The 23091-nt window shown below is 40.2% G+C and overlaps 1 protein-coding gene across 3 annotated transcripts in view; it reads left to right on the forward strand.

The window, feature by feature from the left end:
• The first annotated feature begins 3695 nt into the window (after window positions 1-3695).
• Window positions 3696-23091, forward strand: part of LOC147600951 (uncharacterized) — a 66559-nt gene continuing 47163 nt past the window's right edge. For all 3 annotated transcript variants that reach the window (XM_086747379.1, XM_086747380.1, XM_086747381.1), the window contains exons 1-9: window positions 3696-3864; window positions 4138-4238; window positions 4653-4722; window positions 5595-5725; window positions 7035-7123; window positions 10627-10726; window positions 12197-12240; window positions 13426-13503; window positions 22758-22954. In XM_086747379.1, the coding sequence (XP_086603505.1) occupies window positions 3699-3864; window positions 4138-4238; window positions 4653-4722; window positions 5595-5725; window positions 7035-7123; window positions 10627-10726; window positions 12197-12240; window positions 13426-13503; window positions 22758-22954 (976 nt within the window). In that variant the 5' untranslated portion in view covers window positions 3696-3698. The remainder of the gene's footprint in view (window positions 3865-4137; window positions 4239-4652; window positions 4723-5594; window positions 5726-7034; window positions 7124-10626; window positions 10727-12196; window positions 12241-13425; window positions 13504-22757; window positions 22955-23091) is intronic.

Genomic DNA, 23091 nt, shown 5'->3' on the forward strand with positions numbered 1-23091 from the left:
GAAATATTTCACTTGTACTTTTTTAAGCAATCAGAGGAAGTGTGACAGTCAGAAAAATCCTAGAAAAATAATGGAAAGTATATTTGCTTTGGAAAAATGTACTCTGCATTGTCTGCCCTGACTTTGAAGGTTTAGCTCTGAATGCTTTTAATTCAGGATAATGGTAGTAGAAGAATTAATTTCACATTTTCTTTTCACATCATCTGTGCTCCACACTGGTGCACAAATCTGTTTACAAGGAGGGAAGCACAGGCCTACCTTTAAAACATTAATGGCACTAGCTTAAAAGTAAATCTAAGTATTTAGGGTCACTGAGGCAAACTGTGAATCTCAGACTGACCTACATTTGAACTATGAACAGGAAAAATATATATTCTTTAATAATTTTTTTTTTTTTACTCTGTAACCTTTTTCTTTCTCCAGCATAAAAATTAAAACCAGAAGATTTATTTTCCCCTTTCTTCTCACAGTTTATGGGAAGAATTAAAAATCAGGCTTACTTTTAAAAGTTGTACATTAAGCAATGGAGCCAATGGATGTGGACTCATACCATGGGACAGACTTACGGCGTCTGTTATTGTTGACCTGTATCCCCTACATAGACCACAGATAAAGTCAAGTTTTTTCACTGGCACCTCCATGTATGACTTTCACATAGGCTTGTTACTGACTGTAGCTTTTTCTGAGCTTCACTGACAAGCACGCAGTGCCATCTAATGTCCTCAAAGAGCCATAAACTGTCTCTAAAATTTGTTAAATCACATAAAAGGCCAAAATCTCAAATTAAGACTTGACCATCACAGAACGCTGCTTCCCAAGTCTACCTGGAAAAGGGAGTCTAAATAACTTGCCTCTGTTTTCATCAAAACAATCCTAATCTTGTGTGTAAAACAATGGGTTCTGCGCTAATCATTACTGCTCATGATGGAATCATGGTCATGACAATGAAAACTCATAGCGTTTATTTTAAGAAAATCATCTGCCAAATCAAGTGGAAGGAATACAGGGAGTGTGTAAATTACTCCCACCAAAAAAATGGATTATTTTCCTGGGGACTCAACAAGCTTATTAAATAGCCTGCTAGTCTATTAAATAGCCTGCAAGTCTAAATTGAGTAAGAAACACATTTGCTGGGGGAATCAACAGAATACTGGCCTCGATCGCTTCATGTCTTCAGTGTGCCACTGCAATTAATGGAAACAATCCTAAATCCTTTCCTCGTTTTTGGTAGATCAACTAATAGGTGTGTCTTAGTATTTTACATGCATTCGATACTAATTCTTTCGCATATACATAAACATCTGTATGCAAATTGGCTAAAATGGTAAGGCTCTGTAAGGGCCTTAAAATGGTTTCTGACAAGGCAACATCCAGCCCTTCACAGAAACATTGGCAGTTGCTGCCAAAATTCATGCTACAAACATATTTGAAAGAAGGTAAAAGAGCAAAGCACCTTCCAGACCCCTACCAATGTACACATGTGCCTGTGAATATTTGTATCTTAATAGAGATAAAATGCACTTGTTCACCCCGGGTGAAATGCACACATTTGCCTCTCTGCGTAGGGCAGGCAGCACAGGGGATGCTGGTGGGAGCAGATGACACTTTTGGGGGCTGGGAATGGTTTTGCATGTGAGGCGAGTGCAGACGGTGGTGAAACACAGCCATCTACCGGCCTCTGGTTTGCTTTGCTTGAGCAACCTTGGCTTCTCACCTGCAGAAATTCAGTTTTGAGGCATGAAATCTTGGCCCAACCCATTTCAGCAGGAGTTTTACTTACATTCATGGATTATAAATGATTATGTTTGTTAGCGATTGGCATTTATTTTGGATATGTTTAAGCACAGAAGTAAGGACTGCAGCGCGTTGATTAAGGAGCCTCAGCCAAGGCAAACTGCATTTGAGCTTCACCACAGGATTTGAGCCCACTGCAAGCTCGGGTGGCCCTGCTGAGGATTAGCCATATTTCCTGCTACGTTACGGTATGTTGGAATCTTACTGCAATGTATTCCATATTGAAACACACATGGAAGGCGCTTTAACTACAGAAAGCGTTTATCTTTGTGGCTGCCCTGATGGCTGTGCATTTTGTATGAGATGGTGCTCTTTCTAGTTCTTGTTTCAAAGTTTACTTTAAGAAGCTACAATTAATATACACTGGTATATTTAGGACAAAGCTATCTCAAGTCAGCTATGTATATATAACATGTTTGGGTTTTTTTTCCCTGCTGTGATTATTTTAATGCTTACTAGTTTACAGGGACTCAAAACCTGCAAGCTTTCAACATAATAATCAAATACTTACAAATTTAATAGTAAAAAGTTAGGTTCTCTCTATGTGTAGGGAACCTGCTTTTCTTTCTCTGTGACTTCCTTGGTTCTGCCTGTTCAATTACTTAGGACAGTAATTGTTCATCACTTTTTAGGCACTGAGAACATGAGAAGATGGAGCTTTATGGCCTTTTTGCAACAGGAAAACATTGCACTGCCTTAAATAAAGAAATAAATTCTAAGAACATAGCATGATTATTTTCTATCTTCTCTCAACTGCATTATTTCTAATTGCAATTAGCAATTAGTCTAATTGGGCGCTTTATCAACAGTTTTCAAAAGTACTTATTTAAATATTTTCAACATGGCTACATTTTACTTCAGTAAAACCACCTCTCATCATCATACACTTAGCATTGTCAATGTCACACTGAATGTTGTATTTTTCAACATTCCAGCAGAGACCCCAAGTTTTATTGTTGTTTCATTTGCAAGAGATAATTCAAAACCACTTAGAACCAAAGCATGCGTGTTAAGGGAGGCCTAGCAGTTACCGCATCGGATTAGTGTGTGAGACTGATTCAGTCACAGTCCTTGTCACATCAGACGAATGATGAGGATTTTCTGTGGAGAGGGGGTCACTCTGAAGCACCTCTACGTGATCAGCCCTCTGTGGAGTCGTGCAAAGGCAGCCCTCTGATTCAGACTTCAGGACCGGGAAATCATTCCCTCTTGTACACTGGGGAATTTTCTGGTTTGGTGAGATTTACCTCCCGTCCACTGACTAGAAATTCAGTCTGGGACCTGAGAAACCCTTCCCGTCAAAACTGAGACATGTACACATGTACTCCCACAGAAAGCCTCATTTTTCAGTAAACACATTTTTTATTTAGGGGCGGAGGAAAGGGTTTAATCAAAATTTCTTAACTAGACTATCTGAGATGCTTTTGGTGTCACCACAGCCCTGAAGGGGGTTTCCACTTTTACGGTTAGCCCCTCACACCCCACGCGTCATGCTTCGGTGGTGACACGGGTGCCCTTGCCATCCCTGCAGCACCTCAGGGACGCGGCAGCCCCAAACCCGCCTGCCACTGACCTACACCCTCCGTGGGCCAGAATAAAACCGGGATCACGCCCGACTGGGCACGTCCCGGAGCGGCGCCATCACAGCCGCTCGGCTGCCCGGTGCAGCTGGTGTTGAACAAAGCGGGCCGAGCGGCGACCCCCAGAGCTCCTGCCATTTTCCCCAGCAAACTCCGGGTTTATCAACCTCTTCTCGTCCCTTTTCCTATCCCGTTCCGCAAGCCTCCAGCGCCCCCTGCGGCAATGTTAGGCCCCTGCCGCGGCCTGGGCTGGGCGGGGGCGGGCCGCGGGGTGGGCCTGGGTCTCAGGCAAGGGCGGCACCCAGGAGCCCGCCCGCCGCCACCATGAGCTGCGCCGCGCTGCTCGGGCTCCGGGGGCCGCGGCTCCTGGGGGCCGCTGCCCGCTCGCCCCGCTGGAGCAGGCGGCGCAGCGGCGGCTGCGAGCCCCCGGCAGGCGCCGCGGTGCGCATCGGCTGCGCTTCGGGCTTCTGGGGGGACACGGGGGCCGCAGGTAGGCGGTGGCGGCGCGGAGCGGAGCCGGCGGCTGGGGCTGCCCGCGGAGGCGACGGGGACACCCGGCCGGGCGGCGAGGGCAGTGGTTTGGGAGCCGAGGCCTGATGAGGCCGCTGGGCGGGCGGGCGCTGCTAGCGCCGAAAACAACTCCATTGCGTAAGCGGCCGGGTCGGGGCCGCCGCCGCCGCACGCCCGGGCGGCCCCAAGGGCAGGGGCGGGCCGGGGCGGGGGTACCGCGGCGCTAACGGGGGGTTCTGCCCTGCCCCGCCAGTGCCGCAGCTGCTGTACGGAGGGAAGCTGGATTTCCTCGTCTTCGATTATCTCTCCGAGATCACCATGTCGCTGCTGACGGCCGCCAAAGCCCGGTCTCCCGTAAGTAGCCGCCGGCAGCCGCTGCCCAGCCCCAGCGCGGCCGGCTGGGCTCGGGCGAGAGGGGCGGGGCGGGGTGGGGTGGTGAGGCGGGGTGGGGTGGTGAGGCGGGGTGGGGTGGTGAGGCGGGTGGGGTGGTGAGGCGGGCGGGGTGGTGAGGCGGGCGGGCTCCAGCGCTGCTCCGACACAGCTGACGCTCAGAGTCGGTGTAAAACATGTCAGGTTCGGGGGACGCGCTTGCTTTTGTGTACGTCTTACTTGTGCGTGTGTGTTTGTTCTCAGTTTCATCTAGTAACAGCCTTCACGTCCTTTTCTGTAGCGCTATCTAATTTCCCTGTTTTCGCTTTTCTTTTAACCGAGAAAAGGGCTTGGGTTGACTTAACCGTAATGAGCGGTTACAGCTTTTCGTTATTTCAGGTTTTAGGTTACACTCCGGATTTTATCTCAGCTGCCATGGCTCCCTATATAAAAGATATTCACAGGAAAGGTATGCTACTCTTGATGTGAATTTGTGTGTTAGTGAAGTTCATTTGCTTAGGAGGATTTCATATAGTTACTATTCCTATAAACAGCTATTTTTCATCCCAGTGATTTGCTCTCCTCTGGGAATAGTGATTTAAACATCAGCAAAAATCGCATCGTAATAGGTGTGAAGTGCAGGTCTGATGGTGACATTTAAATTGGGTTAATTTGAAATGCGTGCTATAATTATATGCATATACCTTTGTGTATTTCTTACTGTAGCTTTTGTGAATGTGTGATCTTTGTTATTGTGTGACATCTAGATGTTTTCAGTGCAGTCTAAAAGTTTTTCAACATTCCCATGTTATTCTAGAGTATCACTTATTTTCTGATCACTTTTGTGTTTATATTAAAATAGCCTGGCAGCTTTCTGAGCTTGAGAGGAGAACGGGGATTACTTCTAAGTACCCACTACCTTGCTAACACAGTGTGGAATTTATAGAGATAGATGCGTGTTTCCCCTAAAATGCAGTTGTTTGGAGAGCATTCGGATGCTCGAATGACTGGTGTCAAATACTGTTCTTGTAGGAGTTGTTTTGATACTGTCTGTCTGCCTCATCATGTCTGTCTTTTTGGTCACTTTCTCCTACCATGCATAAAGGAAAGATGAGAAGTATCTGTAATAACTATTTTTCTGGAAACTATTTTGCATTGGCTTACTCCCATCCTTTCACAGATTAAATAGTGTTCATGTTTTAATGTGATTTTAGTACTTTACTTGATTAGATATCTGACACCTTGCAGAGGTGATACCTTGTTTGTGTTTCAGCATGTTTTTTTAAAAAAAATACGAGTGATCATTGCTGCTGCTGAACTTAATTTGTCTTTTTTGTTTAGGTGTTCGTGTCATCAGTAATGCTGGTGGAATTAATCCACTTGCTTGTGCAGCTGCCCTCCAGGAGGTTGCAAAGAAAGCAGATGTTGATTTGAAAATAGCTGTTGTTGCTGGAGATGACCTAATGAGTGAGGTATTTTACTTTGTCTTAAGGCTTAGTAGCATTGTGGAAATTATTCTAGTCTATATAGACTAGAAAGTGTCATTTACTGTCCTGTAGGAACTTATTTTCTGTATTTTTATGCAGTAGTATTCTACTGTTACAAGCATATAAAATTGTTGCTTCACTTTTTTTTTTTTTTAATGCATGAAAAGTATTCTTGGCACATGGTGTGTGATGGGGGTGTTTGTCTTCTGTCTAAACTAAATAATGCTGAGTATTGAATCTCTTAAAGTTAAATGTGATGTAGTTACCAAATGTTCATCCTTTCTAGCTGTGTTTAATAGTTTACAGGAATTTCCTGTTGTTATTTTTTTTACAGGTATCTGTTTTTCTGTTTTTTAAATAATTAATTTATGGCCTGGAAGGTAATGTTAAGTGGGAGGACTGAAGTTTTAAAGTTTAAAAAACACCCTTGAAATCAAGAGATTAAATGTATGGCTTTTTTGACTTAAACGATGGTGCTCTACATATGAAGTCTGGTTATGCAAAAAGTGTTGGCCATACCTGAAAAGATACTGTGAAAACAGTTTATACTTTTGTAGTGGTTAAGAGGGGATAGATTTGCACTATGATTAAATCTTTGCCCGTAACTTGGAAAATTATTTATCTGTGTAGGCTCTGTTACTCCTTGCATGCTATTGAATGTGGAAGATGGTCAAGTAAGATTTTTTTTGTTGGCAAATTGTGTGCAGTGCTTGGACTTCCTTTCAGTAAACTTCTGCCCTGTTGAAATTGCTTTAGCATCAGTGGTCCAGGATTTCATTACTGGTACGACACCGAAATGGTCATTATTTGAGCTTGTCGTGGATGTTTCTGATCTGAAATTAGTTATTTTCTATGCTGTTGTCAGTACATAACTTACAGGAACAAAAAGGAGACAGGTTTTACTGTCTACAGACAACTCTTACTGTTGATACCAAACATCATAAATTACATTAGGAAATGTTGTTGTGGTTTGGAGGATTTCAGTATGTACCATAGAATACCAAATTAATTCACAATGCAAGTTTTTTTTCCATCCTGTAGATCCCGCCTGTAACTAGCATTAGGTATAGAGTCTGGCAAGACTGACCGTGTTTCTGTGTGCTTGAAAACTGTAGTTAAAAGTGTGTCTAGGGCTTCTAGCCAGTCAACTGATTTGTATTGTTGCTAATTTTAGTGATTATACTTTGCTTAGAGTTGCTATGGAGTTGATCTATTGTCTGATACTAATAAAAGGCTTACAATAGATACTACAAAATGCTCATAGATTTGGTGGTTTTTTTTTCTTTTCTAACAGAAAGAGAACCTAAAAGGAGCTGGTATTACTGATTTAGAGAGTGGCAAACAATTTCCAGAGAGCATTCACAGCATGAATGTGTACCTCGGGTGAGTTATTTTTAACAAGTTGATTTTATTATGGAAAAATTACTTTAACACACTGACTACATGAAATAGTTTTATTTTGCAAGTAGAACCACTTACTATGTGAGGTTCACCTTTGCATTATTCAGGCAACCAGAAAAAAAAGTTTTGTTTCTAACTTTAAATAAACTTTCAGTTTAGAACCTTGCCAATTGTGAATCCTTAGCATTACATCTCTTGTGAATTCTCAGGTTTTACAGGAGAGCCAAAATAGTTTTAGTTTAATTGTAACAATTGCAAAAATCCTTTTTCATATGCGAAGTATCCTGTTGCTGCATGGAGCATTTGTTTAGGATGTTGTCACTAGAGAAGTGCAACCAAGGAATTCAAGTGTTGGGACATGCTCTGAGTGCTGTAGGAGGTTCCATGAGGCTGCACTGAATTGTGTGTCCGGCTGTGTACTGTTGAAATTTTGGAAGCTGGCTTTCTGGAATGGATCACTGTTTTGAAAGATCTCTCTTGCCACCTTTATGATACTAAGGGCCTCCCATAAATCTCTAAAGGCAAGTGTTCTAGCTGGCTGTTTGTGAATAGTTGCATTTTTGTTGTCACCATCAGATTCTTCAGATGAATCAATGTCAAGTCTATCAAAAGGGGAAGGACTGAGAAATGGGACAATGGTCAGGTGTTTCCAAAAGCCAGCGTCTCTTCCAGTTGATGATCCTGTTCTTGTTTTTGCATCATCCATGTCATATATATCCTTCCTGTATTTCTGTCCAGTGTGTTTCTAAAGTCTATACACACAATCGCCCCTCTTTTACAGTAATGTTTCTGGAAAAACTGCTCTGCTCTCTCTTTTACTTTCCAGAAGTGCACCACTGGCAGATAGCAGGGTATGGCTGTATCTAACACAGGATGTATTTTTCTCTCTAAGATAAGAGCCTTTTAATAGATGAGTCTTTTAAAATTAATCTTTAGTGTTTCCTGTTGTTGCTGGATTTTCTGTTTGTTAAACTTTGACTTACAACTTTTGCACATCATAAGTAACTAAATGAAATCTAAGAAATAATGTTTAAGATTTGTAATAATGAGAAAGTGTTCATTCCAATTTTGGCGATTCATTATTTATCCATGAGTTAAAAAAGCAATGCAAATCAAAGCTAAAGCAAATCTGTAAACTCTATCTGAGAAACTTACACTGGGGTCTCAGTGCTGAAGTGTTTCCTCTGTTCCTCCTGATATGGGCTGTTAGGAGTTCTGTCAACTGAGTTCACATGCATTTTTAAATACAAGAGCCAAACAGCTTTATTTACTGCTTTTTAAAGGTAGTTACACAGTTTTTCTATCAGTATCCTGTATGTATTTATGCAGAAACCTTGGTAGTGCTTTTTATCTGTGGCTGTTACTTAACACTGTCCCCAGAGGTGTAAATTGTTTTTATGTGCTGTGTTACTTCTTGTTCTAGCTAGTATCCTTTAGTTCTTGTGGCTCTGGGGAGGGAAAAAGAGTACATACTTATATTACGTCTACCTGGACTTGTGCAAAGCATTTGACACTCTCCCACATGACATCCTTGTCTCTAAACTGCAGAGACATGGATTTGATGGATGGACCACTAGGTGGATAAGAAACTTGCTGGGTGGCCACGCTCAAAGAGTTGTGGTCAACAGCTCAGTGTCCAAGTAGTGGACAAGTGTCCCAGTGTCACTCGGTGACGAGTCACGTTCCTCAGGGATCAATATTGGGACTGGCACTGTTTAACAACTTTGTTGGTGACATGGACAGTGGGTGCACCCTCAGCAAGTTAGCTGATGACACCAAGCTGTCTGGTGTGGTTGATAACACTGGAGGGAAGGGACCTTGACAGGCTGGAGAAGTGGGCCCGTGCAAACCTCACGAAGATCAGCCAGGCCAAGTGCAAGGTCCTGCACATGGGCTGGGATAATCCCAAGCACAGATGCAGGCTGGGTGCAGCATGGATTGAGAGCTGTCCTGAGGAGAAGGACTTGGGAGTCCTGGTGGATGAGAAGCTCAACATGAGCCAGCAACGCATGCTTGCAGCCTAGAAAGCCAGCTGCATCAAAAGAAGCATGACCAGCAGGTCGAGGGAGGTGATTCTCCCCCTCTACTCTGCCCTGGTGAGACCCCACCTGGCGTACTGCGTCCAGCTCTATAGCCTCCAACTTAAGAAGGACATGAACCTGTTGGAGGGAGTCCAGAGGAGGGCCACAAAGATGATCAGAGGGCTGGAGCACCTCTCCTATGAAGAAAGGCTGAGTGAGTTGAGGCTGTTCAGCCTAGCAAAGAGAAGGCTTCAGGGGTACCTTTCAGTACCTCAAAGGGGCCTACAGGAAAGATGAGGAGAAACTTTTTAGCAGGGCCTGTAGCGATAGGATGAGTGGTAATGGTTTTATAATAGAGGGAGATAGATTTAGATTAGACATAAGGAAGAAATTTTTTATAATCAGAGTGGTGAAGCACTGGAAGAGGTTGCCCAGAGAGGTGGTGGATGCCCCATCCTTGGCAATATTCAAGGCCAGGTTGGACGGGGCTCTTGAGCAACCTGATCTGGTTGGAGATGTCCCTACTTCTTGCAGGGAAGTTGAACTAGATGACCTTTAAAGGTCCCTTCCAACCCAAACTATTCTATGATTCTATGATTTTACATTTACATCACTAAGAGGACTTCTGTGTCTTCTGACTTACCTCTTGACAAAAACAGGTCTAAGTTTATAGAAAAACACTGCTATTGGTTTTGTTCTTCAAGGCACGTGGTTTACGTGGTTTGTGTTTTCAAGCTGCCTGTTTTATGAAGGCTAGAAGAATTTAGCAGATACCATGGGTTTAGAAATGAGGAACCACACACTCTGGTCAAAGCTTGCTCACTAAAGCCTGTAAACTCAAGCAGTTCACCTAGGTGAATATTTTCAAGCCTGGCTAATTTTGGCCAGGGCGTCTCTTACCTGAACAATCTGGAAAATCTGTGGCCTGAGTCTCTTCAAAAATAATGAGTGCACAGTGCTCTTCTTGAAGCTGGCTGATACTCCAAGGTCAAAAAACACTTAAGGAAATTGACTTGACAGGTTTAAAATTGGAGGCCAAAGTCACCAAGCTTTCTCTCTGAAGCATATTGGTCTTTATAGGCTCATCTACAAATGAAATAAGAATAATGAATCTCTGAAAAACATTTACTGTTTTCTTTTACTGATAATGGAAGTGACCATCTGTGTGGTTCAAGACAGTTTCTATTAGCATCAAGACTGGTGTTTCAATAATATCATTTAGGTACCTGAATTTGGTGGTGTCTTCTGATGACTGCTTTTTAAAATATTCTTGTTGTATATACAAAATGACAAATTGTTTGTTAAAGTTTTATTTCATTAATTTCCTACAGGATTTTTAAGTTATTTTTATTCTGTGTGTGTCAGGAAGCTGGTTTTTTAGGTTTTTTTTTTTTTTTGGTTGGTTGGTTGTTTTTTTAAATGATGCTTTTAAAAGTAATTACTATTGTGTTTTGTCATCTTTAGCGCAAGACCGATAAGCAGGGCTCTTGACCTTGGAGCTGATATCGTTGTGACAGGTAGATGCGTTGACAGTGGGATTGTATTAGGACCACTCATTCATTCTGTAAGTACAAGTTAATTTCCATATCATAATGAATGTGTGTGAATGAATATTAAGCAATTATTGCCAGACAATTTTTGCTTCTTATGAAAATGTAGATACTAAATTAAAAATAATGAGCACATTAATTTTTTTTTTTCCTTACGTGCATGAAAAGTTGCCAGCTTTCATTTCTAAACTAATAGCAGGGATATTAATGAACTCGTGTATCATGAAGCTGGAAAGCATTTTGGTGAAGTTAAGGAAGTCTTACCATGTTTCAGCAGCACTTCACTTTTTTTTTTTTTTTTTTTTTTCTCCCCACAATCTTTAAAATTTGGTGTGCAAAGTTTAAGAAGGAAGTCTATTTTTATTTACCACAAGGTGGTGATAGTTGAGCTGTCTTTGTTGGGGGAAATGGGGAGGGAAGGCACATGGGGTGGTCCAAAACACTGGTCTTTTTCAATGGGTAAGCAGTTTTATTTTAAGTAGGTGAGTTTTGATGCAGCATTTCACAAATTCCTTTAATTTCAACAAGTTATACAAGCAGCATATGTGGTTTTCTGAAGTATGTTGAATAGGTTATACATTTTTATGAACCACCATGCACTGAAATATGGAAACTTAATTTTGGTGCATATTAAAAGAAAAAAAGAAAAATATAAGAGGATATGTGTTAGTGTGTAGTTACAGACATATTTTCTATAACTTCATGCTCTTCTGACTTCATGCATGTCAAAAATTGCCTACTCTAGAATTAGACTTTCCCGTTTATAACTGCTGTTGTGACTTCTTATTTTATTCCTAGCTGCTTACATTCTCAAAATAGCTGTCAGTGTGTATTATTTACTCCAGAGAAGCCTTATCTACTTTATTGAAAGGTTTTAGGGAGACTTCTGTGAAGTTCTAAATAAAAAACAAGGAATATATTGCTTGCACTCTGATGAACTTGAGAAAAATAATTTCAGGTTAAACAGAAAACATAGAATCATAGAATGGTTAGGGTTGGAAGGGACCTTCAAAGGTCATCTAGTCCAACCCCCCTGCAAGGAGCAGGGACATACTTCCAGTTCTTAAGGATGATTGGTAGTACTCCAGGAACTGGTAATTTTCAAAAGTTGAAAAAACATAGTGATATGTTTACATGACATAAAATAGACACTAAGACTTTTCAACCTCTGAGTTATGCAGATTTTGGATATTATGAATACTGCACTTCGGACTCTTTTGAAGAGGGTGTGACTTTGAGTATTTGTATTTGTTTGAGTGTATTAATAAGAGGAAAACTGAAACATATCAGAGCTCTTTTACTAATTTACTGTATAGCAACTCAAATCCACGTACAGCGCTTGCCAATTATTGTTCTTTAGATTTCTGCAGTTAAGTAAAAATATATCCAATGCACTGTTACTCAAAGCAGTGAACATACTATGTGCAGTTTTCTGTACTGTGTGAAACTTTTAGATGTGTAACATATTTGTATTTTTCTTCTAGTTTGGCTGGAATAGAGATGAATTTGACTTGCTAGCTGCGGGAAGGTAAATGATATAAGAAGAAATGGGTAAATTTTAATTTCATGTCATATAATGTCAAGATAACATAACTTTGTAAGCACTTAGTGATTCTTCATATTATTACTGAATTCATTTATTTGCATCTTTTTGTTAGATTTAGGGTTGTTTTTTAGGGCTCACTTAACATTCTCTTGTTTGGAATTGAAATAACAGAAACTTCATTCTGGAACCAGCTTAAAATAACAGAATGAGGAAAGGAGTAAATGATTTTGTTTAACAGCTTAACTTTCTCTTCCTGTTAATTTTGGGCCAAAGACAAAATCTTACGGTACGGACCAGTGATTCCCAGCTGTTTCTGTTTGGCCATCACTGGTGACAGTTGAGACCGTAGCAGGTCTTATCCTCAAAAGATGCATGGAAGGAGATTCAGTCAGAGGTTAGCATCATCATATATCTTTGCAAAAGCTCAGTGTTAGTACGCCCATTTGCAAACCCTTGTTGTAAGTCCTGAGGTTAGGAATCTGACTGCAGAAGGCACAGGGTAAAATTTTGTCACCTAATTTAACTTCTTGCATCATCTGACTATGTTGAAGTCCATAAAAATGAGTGAGTAGTTAGGTAACCTGAGTACACTTAGTAGTAGTATGCTTGGACCTCCTGTTGCTCGAGAGTAAATACACACAGAAACTCCATCTCCACTGAAGTCGATGATAGAGAAGAGAAGATTTCCCCCTTAATTCTGTTGAGTGTTTTTGGACTATCACAATCAAAGATTTGAAAATTGTAATACATAATCGTAATACATTCTGTCCCTCACATTGGAAGTGAGATCTTAAATCTCTTGATTGAAAAGTGAGCTTTGCATATTTAGTTACACGTGGTGCAGACTACTAAGATACTGAATTTAGGTCAAGACTTCTTGAAATGACTAATGAAACTTGTTTTTTGGCTTCAGGTAGTCTTTTAGGTGTTCATTTTTTTTCAGGAAATTAATTTGATTCTTAATGTAATAGTTACTCCTTTCAGCTCTTCTTATATTCGTATTTCAGAATCTCTTGTTATGTTCAACGCATAATTTGTAATTGTATTAGACACCTACGGAGAAAAAAAAATGATGTTCTGTTATTTAGCTTTATTTCCGTTGTACTATTATATCTTAAAGCTGGATTTGTGGAACTTGATTTAGTTATTTGAATGCCATTTTCCCAGCCTTGCAGGTCATCTCATTGAATGTGGTGCTCAATGTACAGGTGGAATATTCACTGATTGGCATGCAGTACCAGATTGGTAGGTAACCGTGACATTAGCACGTATGTTTGTAGTGGACCAAAGATGAGGTTTCCTACTGTGTCTATGTTGTGAGAACGGCTTGTACTTTATTCTTTTGAATATGAACCTCTTGATATTTTTCTGCCTTAATGTTACTCTTCTAAAAGGTCTCTTGTCTCTATTTCCTTTCTGTTCAGCTGGGGGCTTTGTTAACTTAAGAAGCAGATGATTTGAAAAATTATTTAGCCCCTTTGTTTTGTTTTTTTTTTTTTTTCCCCTTTTAGTTTATTTTTTGTTTTTATCATCTGATTTTTTGGAAAGACTTGTTATTGGCTTTCATATATGATTGTAGTGGAAAAGACAATATGCATATTTTGGATGCTGTTTCATCAGTCTTCAATTAGGTCAGAGTTACCTGCTGTTCAGTCACAAATTTTATATTATTTGCTTTGATAGGGATGAATGTATGCCACAGTCCTCTCCTGCTGTATGACCTCATCTCCACAAATGTGTTGAGCTGTCAGTTCTTTCAAAACGTTTTGTGTCTGTCTTGTGTTCAGACCTAGTGAATTAGACTTTCTTGTAGGTAGATCCTTCTGCCTGCTTAAAACTACCGCAAGGAAGGACTAATGTAGCCTGCTTTTGACTGACTTGTTTTTAAGAGTAGTTTAAAAGGAGTCAGGGAACATGTTTTATATAGGATGAGTGATTCTGATTGCAGTTTATTCCTGTGTTCCTTGAGATGAGAGGGAGGAATCTTGTCCTGTGCTGTGCCATGAGAAAGGTAGTGCTTCCTTTCCATGATGGAGGAAGGGGCTGAAGAGCAGTGGGAGAGATGCAGGAGAGAAGGGTGGCTTTCATCGGGCGTGTTCCTGCTCCTAGGTTGACCCTGGGAAGGAGGCCACTGGGGGCAGCCTGTAGTCCAGGTGAATGAACCAGCAGGACACTGTGACCTGCAGTCTGAAGAGCCACTCTCCTGGCTTAGTTCCCTCGGGCTGCCAAGCTTTTTTCTCCTACTTGTAGTGACTATTTCTGATTCAGAGCATGATCCTGAAAGGTGTATTCTACTTTTCAGAGTTCCAGGGTCAGACATTTCTTTTCACCTATTAGAAGTCTACTAGCCCCAAACAAATTGCACTCACTCTTCACTGTTGTATTCAAGGGGAAATCAAATGAGAGAATCAATAGAAAATATATAGAAAACCCTTGGTAATTATTTATTTTTAAGGGTTTTTCTATGAGAAATGGCAGTCTGATGTAAAATAAAAAAAGGAAGTTTATATTAAGCGATGAGCTACTGGAGTGGGGGTAGCTAATTTTACAAACAAGTATACATGCATTGTATGTGCATAGCTGATACTTGTGTATGAGTGTATTTGAAAATCGTAACTCTGTCTAAAATCATAGTAGTCTTTTGGCTTAGAGCTGACTGGTGCTGACTTGAATTGCTACTAAACAATATAGAAGGTTAGCACTCAATACTGCTCTGTTACCTTATTCCCATTGATCTGCATGCATGCTTCTGAACCAGGCATGATTGTATTTGTGCTAATATAACAGCAATTTATTTATCTTCAGGTTATGTCTACTAAAAAATTAATCATGGTACCTTAAAACTAGTGATTTTGTTTGCAAATTCAAAAAGTCCTAGGCATTTAATTGATTAAATTCTTGAAATAAAAGCATGGTACACCTCAGCCTGTATGATCAGCTCCAAAAACTCATCACAACCTGAATAACATGTGAGTTTAATTTTATAATTGGAGAGACAGAGTAGAAGGGCACCTAAAGTGAACTTGTGGTCCAGCACATCCATTCTGGATGCGGGGAAAGGAGGGAGGTGAGGGGACTTGTTAGAGAGCTTCGCTGCTTTCCCCCCGCCCCTCATCCAACAATAAATAGTTGTTTCCTCTGTGTAGGCCCAAATACATGAAGGGGAAATATGAAAGCTTTTGGGCTGCAGAAAAATGTGTTTTCCATTTGATAGCTTAGTAGTAACCTGTAGACTCCTTAAGTTAAAGAAACTTGATGCCATGGGGTTTTTGTTATTTAAACAGTCTGAATCAGTTTTCAGTACCTGCAGATAATGCATTGCATAGTAATGCACAATAATAGAATAATTTGTAGTTTCAATAATGACCAATGCAATACTTAATGTTACTTATACTGCCAGTAGGTGAAAGAGCTCTGACAGAGTTTGCAGAAGTTAACTTGGCTATAGTCTGTTAATGATTTCTTGCTCATTTAGGAAAAACTACATTTGTAGTAGTCTCCTGACAGTAAGTATGTGTAACTTAGATCTCAATAGATCATAGTGCCTGTGATACATAATGTTAAATCCAAACCAGTCCAACAAAGTCATTAAATGGAAGAAGCTAAGTCAAATCTCTGCGTTTGTTATTAAAATGCCTCTCATGTACAAATTTCTCATTGCCGTGAGTGTGTTCATGCAAGCAAAGACCACTTATGATTCAGCTCTGCAAGCATTTACTGGACCTTTATGCTAAAGCTTAAGGAAACCTTTCACAGCATTTATTCTGTTCCCTCTAAACACTAGAGGGCAATCTCTCTCTTTTCCTCATGTCTTATTGCAGCGGGTAGTTTTGGTTATGATTAGATTCAGATCATTTTTTTACTGTCTTTGTATTTTTTTCTCCCTGGGAGCAGTGGTCCATGTTGCTCTTCTGTCTCTGGCTGCCGAGAAAGATCTCGGTGTGCTGCTAAGAAGGACTGATAGATATGAGTTTTTAGAACTTCTAAACAAAAATAGGAAGAATTTATCAAATTTTAGGCTTTTAAACCTTAACTGTCTATAGTTTATGCGTAAGCAAAAATAGACAATGTAAATGAACACTTTAAATTAAACTAAATAAAGCCAGGCAAGTCAGAGCTCACATTCCATGCATATATTATCACATCTCTGTGAGTACTGAGGCACTGGATTGGACCCACTTAACTAATCCAACCTAGTTTGTTAGGGATTTGTGGGGTTTTTTTGTTGTTGTTGTTGTTTTATTATTATTTATTTTATTGAAGTGTTTGATGTAGACCACTTTGGGGAACTCATTCCACTGCAAAAAGGTGCTTTAAGTCTCAGGAATGTTTGTGTGGGTATATTGTGGCAATTGAATGGTTAGCTGTTAGAACCTAAGCTATTCTTTCTTTTTCTTTGTTGTCTCGGTAAAGTAAGTTTTTAATGTAAAGTGAAGTGCATGTTGCAACTTGTGACTTTCTAGTTACTTTAGTTGATAGAAGCTAGATGTAGTTGATTTGTCTGCTGACCTAAAGCACTGGGATTTCTTTAATTGTACTGGGTGTATCTCCGTAATGTATTTGACTTAAAGGCAGGAATCTTGAAGCTGTAAAGTTTCATCCCGTTTTCAGGAAAATGGGCAGACGGGTAGAAGGGGTAGATGCTGTTTGCTTTTCCAGTGAGAGGAAGGCTGTTTGACTCACCCCTTGTATGGATTCTCTGGTGTTTAACAGAAAGAATGCAAGAAACCATTAGTTCACAGTTTGTAGAAGACTAATGAACATTCTTAAGTGACTGATTTTAAGTAAATGTCATTAAAAAAAGCACTTCCTTTCTGTTATTTGTGTAGTAGTATATGTCAGCAGATGGTCAGAAGAAGTGGTAATACATCACTGCTCCCTATTTAATGTCTAGTGCATGGCACTCAATAGGGAACTCAAGCAGTGTGTCAAAATGAACCGTGATGCCAGAACCATATTGTTAATTTTCATTTAACCTCAGACATTGCTGTCTTGTACTATTATTTGGTGCCAGTAGGTGATTAGTACATTGTTTTGTTTTGTTTTGAAATGCAGGAGAGAATAAACTAATGCTGATCAGTAGAGTAATCATTTTGAGGAGATGATAAACACTGACATTTTGCCCTAAGCCAAGAGTGTACAATGGTTGAGACTGCATAATCCTCTGGCCTGGGATGACCAAAAGGGTAAGTCAATAGTTGTGGTCTCTTAAGGCCTAGATCCAGATCACTTAATTTGGGACTTGAATGGAATCCAGCTTCTGAGTCCTGATCAGCAATGTGGCCTTTTTCTCTGTAGCACTATCTATTCCAGACAGCTGAAAATACCAGGCAGTCTGTCTGATTGGCCTGAAATTGTCTAGGCGTTAAGAGTTTACATAAAATGGATACTCTGAAATGCCCTAATCAGAGGAGATAAGTGATGCAATCAATAAATTTTGTCTAAATTGGAATTACAGCAGAAGTTAGGAAACATGTTGGTACCTACATGTAAAGAGAGGCATATACGCTGCTCATAAGTTGGTGCTGATCTTGCCTGACACATGTTAGTAGTTTTGAATTGGTTGTAAAATCCTACTGGAAGTGGTAGCAGTTTCTGCTTTTTGCCTAATAGCATTGCAGTTAAAGTACATGCCCGGGGCAGTGGGGAGCTTGGCTTAGAGCTCTCCTCAGCATGACATTAGAGTCACGTCCCAGGAAACTGCATTAGCTATAAAGCTAAAAGTTCATACAATAACCTACTTGGACTCTGGTTTGCTTCCATGTCACATGCATTGCTGTGGCTTTTCTGCTGTTATTTGTTGGGGGGTTTTTTGTTTGTTTGTTTGTTTTTTTTTCTTGCAGCATCTTCCTCTGCAAGTAAATGTACTACACTAACTGTCCCACCTTTTGTTGCCAGTAAGCTCCTCAGTCTACCAGTAGTGGCCAGAATGAGGGGTGTGGCACTGTATAAGGAAAGAAATACCTGGTTTATCTCAGGCAGTGTCTTTCTCCCTGAGCCCAACAGGACCCAGTACTGCTTGTGGATGTTACTTTTTTTTGTAATGCAAATGGTGTAAGATATGTGGCGAAACAAGAAGGAAGATTATCTTCATGGCTGCACAGAGGTTGATTAGTGCATTGTACCAGAGTACACAGACAGATTTCTGCTTAGACAGTTCATGTTACCACCTGTGACATACTCATAAACTGAAATACTTCTGAGAGCCAAACCTGAAGAGAAACCAGTGTTTTACACAGAAAAAAATAATCCAAGAGTAAGTTGTTAGCAGGCAGGAGACTCAGTTTGAGAGCCCTGACTCCCACTGAGTAGGACAGCAGCTGTAGGTGTTTGATGAGGTCGCTTCAGCAGCAAACCCAGTTTTGGAACTTTGTTACCTCTGTGCTGTAGTCAGTGAGGACTGTTAACTGTTAACTCCTCACCTAGCCCCAGCTTGGAGGGAGTTTCTCAGGTTTAGTCTTAGCTTGGAGTTATTCAGTGCTTTGGTTTACTACTGCATATCATTTATTTGATAGTTGAATACTAGACATGCAACTCAAACCAGACATTTTGAATAAAAGAAATGTAGTTGTCATCTCCTTTCAGAAAGTAGTATATATTACTTCCGTATTTTAACTCTACCTTAAAAGAACTACTCAAAATGTTTTAGAAGTAGTATTTTCATATTTATCTCTAGTATTGTATTTTATTAATTACATGATCACATAATTTAATTAAAACTCATTTCAGTAGTTTCTTTTCAAAGTTGTTTACATTGCTTGATGCTGCCCCCATCCTACTAGGGGATTTTATCACTAAAGTGATGCAGTTCTTTTATTATTGAAGGGTGCCACTTGGCCACTGTTGCACTTTGGATGGCATGACTGTAGTTACTGCTGAAGTTGAAGTTCATAGTTCTGTGGTTTAACTCCCCAGCTACACTGTACAAAATTACAGCTTGCTTTATGGCCAGCATAAAGGTGGCACGTTACAGAACGGATGTCACGTGGTCTGTAGTCATTCAGCAAGACCTACTAGTGAATCAAGCAAGGAGTTACTTCTTTCACTGGAAGTGCTGATCGAGGTGATGGTGTGATCATAGTACCTGTGGCATGTGCTAGAATACCCCATCCAGGGAGTTATTGCTGCTAGTGAGTTCTAACACCAGCTTTAAGTAGCTGTCACTTGGCTGAATCATACTATAGGGGCAATTTAGCCTAGTTTGTTTCCAAGCTGAAAATTAAGGGCTTTTAGCAATAAACAAAATACACTTTTCTCTTAAGCATGCATACATTAATGTAGGTTATTATTGGCATTTACTATGAGGTAATATAGGATGTATGTATTTTCCCAGTCATCCAGTCACAATACAGATGGAATCCAGGGACTTCTTGCTCAATTCATTGCATCTCTCTGTTTTGAATAGCTAAAAAGTGAGGGAAGGTTTCACAGCTGACATGACCTGGGAGAACACACATCTTCTGCAACTAACTGAGCATTCAGAGAAGTTCACTGGGTGATGTACCTTAAGGAGGAAACATCCCCCATGCTTATCTCAGACAAAGGCAAAAAGTCTTCCTTGATACCTTCACTAACTGTTGAAACGGAGTAACAGTGAAAGAGATGACCAAAGAGTAAGTCGCTGTAGTGTTCTTTTCATCGACCTTCTGGGTTGTGGATTTCAGAATGGTTTAAATATAACTAAAAACTCGTCATTCTCCTAAATCCTAGGACATACTAGTGTTCTAGATCAGCATGTCTTCCCTAGGAAGACTTATGTTTTCCCCTTTCTTTATGAGGAGGGGGGAGTGTTTGTTGGGCTGTTTCTGTGTGTATTAGACTGTCTACTCCCCTTCATACAATTTTCTTACAAGCTTTGGGTCAACATTTTACTGCAAGTGGTAAGAGCTGGTGAATTGATGATAAAATGATGAAAGGGCTGGAGCACCTTTTCTATGAGGACAGGCTGAGAGAGTTGGGGCTGTTCAGCCTAGAGAAGAGGAGGTTCCAGGAAGACCTTCTAGCCATGTTCCAATACCTCAAGGGGCCCTACAGGAAAGATGGGGAGAGACTGTTCAGTAGGGCCTGTTGTGTCAGGACTAGGGGTAATGGTTTTAAAATAGAGGGAGGTAGATTTAGATTGGATATTAGGAAAAAATTTTTTACACTGAGGGTGGGAGAACACTGGAACAGATTGCCCAGAGAGCTGGTTGACGACCCATCCCTGGAAATGTTCAAGACCAGGTTGGATGAGGCTCTGAGCAACCTGATCTAGTCAGGGATGTCCCTGCTCCTTGCAGGGGGGTTGGACTAGATGACCTTTGAAGGTTCCCTAGAGGCTATTTGGAAGCTGTTCCAGAAAGTATATTTGTACCTATATGGTCTCCTTCCAGCTACTCTGACAGTATAAAAAGTTTTACTATAAAGATCCTCTGACTTTATTGCCCAGAGATAACAGGAAAATCAGAATCTGTCCTTCCTTTTGCATACTAAGGGACCTGAATAATAGTGTTGTTTATACTGTTTATCTGCTGTCTTCCATGATTAGTCTGCTTTTAATGACTTAAGTGTTTGCCAGATTTTAACCATTTTAGAGGGTGAAATTTCCGTCTTTGCCTCACTATATTGTTGTTGGGTTTTGTTTTTTAATGGTTCAGGTCTTTTGATAGTGGAGCTTGGGTAAACTGAAGCTTACCTCTTTTTCCTTCAAAACAAAGATCTCTGGGAAGTAGGTGCAGGGATGTACCGTAAGAGTTGCATGTGCTGGTAACTTAGATGAAAGTGGGCTGCAGCAGGGATGCCAGTGGTCACTGCAGTGAGATAGACTGCACTTGGTCTTGATGGAAGTGATTTCATTTTTGAGTAGGTGATTCGAATAAGGTGTGTTGAGCCTGCTGGCAAGGCACTTGATGCTCTTACCTTAAGACAGATAGATGGTAGGGTGAAAGCACGTGAGCTTGGCACCGAGAGGGTAAAAGCTCCTTCATTCTACCCTTGTTCAGTCACTGATGCTGCTGTGTATCATTGGGCAAATCATGATGCCTCCTGTATCTGTCTCCTATAATTACCTGTAGTAGTCTGTTACCTTACAATAATGTTCAAGACCAATAATTGAGAGGGGTTTTGGGTGTTCTTTTTTTCTATGTCAGATCTTAGTGTTGAATGTTACATACTTATTGCCACCATCTTTTCTCCCTCCTCTTCCTCTCAAGAATAACTTGTATAAAAAATTGTTGATTGCATTAAATTCTTTGTATTCGCCAGGATGAGGTGGTTTTTTTTTTTATTTCCCTTTATCTGTTTGGTGATTTCAATAGTTTCAAAGACCACTCTAATGAAATATAATCTTTACTGATTTGTCGTGGGCTTTTCTAGGTGTCCTCCAGCTACCATACTTTCCAAGTTTTGTACACTATCAGTATTAAAGTTGCTGGTCTCTGGTAACAGAGCTTGTCTCTTAATCCTTTTTTTATTATTTCTAAAAATAATGGGTTGTGTTTGAAGCTTCCCGATGATAACGAATCTGTTCAAACTCCCACGAACTTTTACAGATGTCACTTAAGAGTTCACTGGTTTCTTTGCTTACTTCCTTCAAAACTTTGTGGATTTATGTTATACAAACTATGCTCATCTAACCTTTGCTGATAACCAGTTTGGTTGTATGTTCAGCACATTGTTCGTACTAGTACCCAAAAATAATTAATTTCAGGGGTATGAAGGACCTGAAGGTCATTGATTTCAGTGAGAATGGTGGTGTTCGCCACCTTTCATTATTAGGACCTTTTTAGAACAGTTTTGCTTTTGCAAGGGGCTATATCTCCTTAACTTCTCTTTTTGTGTTCCTGTTCTGTCTCTGGGACACTTTATTTCCATGAATTTCCTGCTTCCTGTGAGAGGGGAGTAAGCCAGGTAGCCTTTTTAGAGGAATATTAAGGCTCTGTTTTAATTGTCAGATACTCCTAGATTTTTTTAAAAGTAATTACTTTTCCTCAAATTCTCTGTAAATAAAATAAAAGCCTTTCAGCGGTGAAAGAAGATACCTAGATCTCGTCCACATAACCCTGAAAATGACGAGCATGCGCCTCTTACTAGGAGTTACGTGATCGCTTTCTGTGTATTAATCTTGTGAGAATGTGAGGAGGAGGAGGAATATTTTCATTTACAAACATGTCTATAACTTTCTGGTTTACTACTGTTCTTTTTGCTGTGCCTTTATAATTTTCTGTTAATTTTGTCTTTTATTATTGTTTTGGGCTGAAGATCTTAACTTTCATATATCTTTCTGTTTTCTGGTTATAACTTTTCTGTACATAATTTATTATTAACATATGAAATTGTCCTTAATATATGTGATTATTCCTGTTTCCTACTTTACTTCATCTCTGAGGCTTCCAGCACAGTCTGTTCTTCCTGCTTTGACCGCCTTTTTACAAATCCAGAGTGCAGGATGTTGTTACTCATATTTCTTTTCGCTTTCCTTTTGTATTTATAGGGTTTTTTCAATGTTTTTCATATTCTAGGCACAACATAGGCTTTCCAATTGTAGAATGTTCCTCTGAAGGAGACTTTATTCTTTCCAAACCGCCAGACACGGGGGGACTAATCTCTTTTGGCACTGTAGCTGAACAGTTGGTGTATGAATTGGGCAATCCTCAGCGCTATCTTTTGCCAGATGTCACATGTGATTTTTCTGAAGTTTCCATCACCGAAATTCCAGGTTAGTCCTCTTATATGTTGAGAGATCTGTGTCAATAAACTGAGTTATCAAACTAAGGCAGTTACTTCAATTTCCATGTTTTCTCTGCATGTTTCTTGTTAAATCAGTTCCTTAGAGTGCGATACTGTATAAACTGA

The sequence above is a fragment of the Chlamydotis macqueenii genome, chromosome 4 (assembly GCF_036417535.1).
Source record: "Chlamydotis macqueenii isolate bChlMac1 chromosome 4, bChlMac1.mat, whole genome shotgun sequence".
Taxonomy (NCBI): domain Eukaryota; kingdom Metazoa; phylum Chordata; class Aves; order Otidiformes; family Otididae; genus Chlamydotis; species Chlamydotis macqueenii.